The sequence below is a fragment of the Adiantum capillus-veneris genome, chromosome 12 (assembly GCF_014529385.1).
Source record: "Adiantum capillus-veneris isolate H3 chromosome 12, ASM1452938v2, whole genome shotgun sequence".
Classification (NCBI taxonomy): domain Eukaryota; kingdom Viridiplantae; phylum Streptophyta; class Polypodiopsida; order Polypodiales; family Pteridaceae; genus Adiantum; species Adiantum capillus-veneris.
The window spans coordinates 103,198,288-103,200,128 of record NC_140942.1 but is presented as its reverse complement, the minus strand read 5'-3'; the positions used below and the strand labels follow the sequence as shown (position 1 = coordinate 103,200,128).

The following is a 1,841-nucleotide window of genomic DNA, read 5'->3' as shown; positions in this document are numbered from 1 at the left end:
TGGACAAATTCTCCTGAAAAAGCACAAATAAGACGCATTCAAGTGCAAATTCTATAACCAAACAAAGAAAGAATCAACAAGAAAAGCACGATTGAAATTAGTAGCCACACCCATAATTCAATAGCAAGAAACGCTAGTTAATTCAAGATCTAGCAAAACAATCCCATTTGAGATTAGCTAAACGTACTTAGCTTTGAACTTGATGCTACTACATAGTCCTAGCCTTGCGAGGATGGATACTAGGTCGCTCAAAATGAACAAAACTCACAAGAGCTAATGATGTAATAACCATCACTACTAGACACATAAAATTCAAACCCAATCCAAACAAGTCCTAAATAGCCTCGTAGAGAGCATCTCCCAATGTTGATAATAAGAGGCCTTTAAATTTTGCGCTCGTGACGAGCCGGCCCATCTCTCTAATTCAAGTCCTGCGGCAAGTTGAGCCATTGCGACACCACATCAGCTGGCTCCATCATCATCATCATCTCATCATTCTCAGAAGCTACATCGCTGTAGTTATTTGGGTGACTCCTATCATAGTAGTTAGCTTCTGCCTCAGCATCATTGGCCGGTGCTTCAGTCGAGATGTAATCATAATACGGCATTCTGAGCTGATCTCCACTTATAGTCATACCAGCCGAGACCTGCAGATACGTATAATTATCAGCGCCTAATTTGTCAAATAGCTGCTTTCAAGTGCACAATGTAGTACCTGGGCGTCCCCTTGCGCAGTCGACGCAGCCAATTCTTCCAAGGTGGCACCTGGCCGGATCGGCATTAAGTTAGAGTCGACGTTGGGCTCGTGCACAACAACCTGAGCTGCTACGCCGCCTGCTTGCCAAATCTGAGCTTCCGCGCCTGCAGGCGGCCATACGAGCTGCTGCCCGCCGTCATCTGCCGATATTGTTGTTGCCCATGCAGAGTACGCATGAGCAGCGCCATACTGGGGCTCAACATGCTCTGCAACATATTGATTATCATAAAAATAAGTAGCACTATCGCCAGTATTGTGGAAATTTACTGCATCGCCAGTATTACAATCCTCTGCTGCATAAAAATGAGTAAGATCTTGGGCCTGTTGCTGAAGTGCCAGAGGTACGCCTCCACCTGCGCTACTGTAATTATCTGCACTGTCGTTTACTTCACTAACAGCTGACTGCTGCATATTGTAATGATTCTCCGCAAAGGAGCTAGATGGTTCGGTTTCTCCGAAGATGCCCGCAGTAGCGCCTGCGTCTTCCTCGACATAATTAGGGCATCTTTTCTGCCGTAGCACTTCATTAAGTTGAAGCAACATCAGCTGATTGTGGAGGCCGAGAATGTGGTTGCTGATCTCTGCTTCTGGCAGCCGTAACATTGCACCATTCACGTCCAAACAATTACTGCTTGTCATCATTGTGGCGTCAGCATGGGTGTCCAGCTCGTTTGCAAAAGTACATTGTGAGACTGCAGTGAAATTCTGGAGCTCCTGCTTCGTGCCGATTTCCTGTGCGCTGATGTTGTGCCCATCATTGCTTGCGCTTACATTAATAATACAGCACCGTCTACTAACAGGCAATTTGACCGGTCGGCCATCTACCGGATCGAGTCCATCAATATGGCTCCGGCTATTCATTTGTTTACAGGGTTGTCTACTAACCTTGCATGGAATCTTGGCCGCCGGAGCTGCAGCTGATACTGCGAACCGGGAACTAGGAGGTGGTGTGAGTTTATCGTCGGGGTAGCGTCGGCGAGCTTGGCTCTTGGCAAAGGCCCTAACGACAGCTCGGCATATCAGAAAACCTTTTTGTTGGAGCTGACTATCCTTCAAAAGCTGCGCCGGCGAGGCTACCACCACA

General features: G+C 47.2%; 1 protein-coding gene across 1 annotated transcript; it reads right to left on the bottom strand.

The window, feature by feature from the left end:
- Window positions 1–594: 594 nt before the first annotated feature.
- Window positions 595–1,300, bottom strand: LOC147446242 (uncharacterized). The gene is made up of 2 exons (XM_086526198.1): window positions 766–1,300; window positions 595–647 (listed from the first exon to the last, which is right to left on the bottom strand). Exons 1-2 carry the CDS (start codon window positions 1,298–1,300, stop codon window positions 595–597), a joined length of 588 nt encoding a protein of 195 aa, XP_086382324.1.
- Between the last annotated feature and the right edge of the window lie 541 nt (window positions 1,301–1,841).

Coding starts and splice junctions, on each gene's coding strand:
- LOC147446242 (XM_086526198.1), bottom strand. CDS start 1,300: ATGTTGCTTCAACTTAATGAAGTGCTACGGCAGAAAAGATGCCCTAAT. Junction 648..765: donor CTTAATGCCGATCCGGCCAG/GTGCCACCTTGG, acceptor ACGTATCTGCAG/GTCTCGGCTGGTATGACTAT.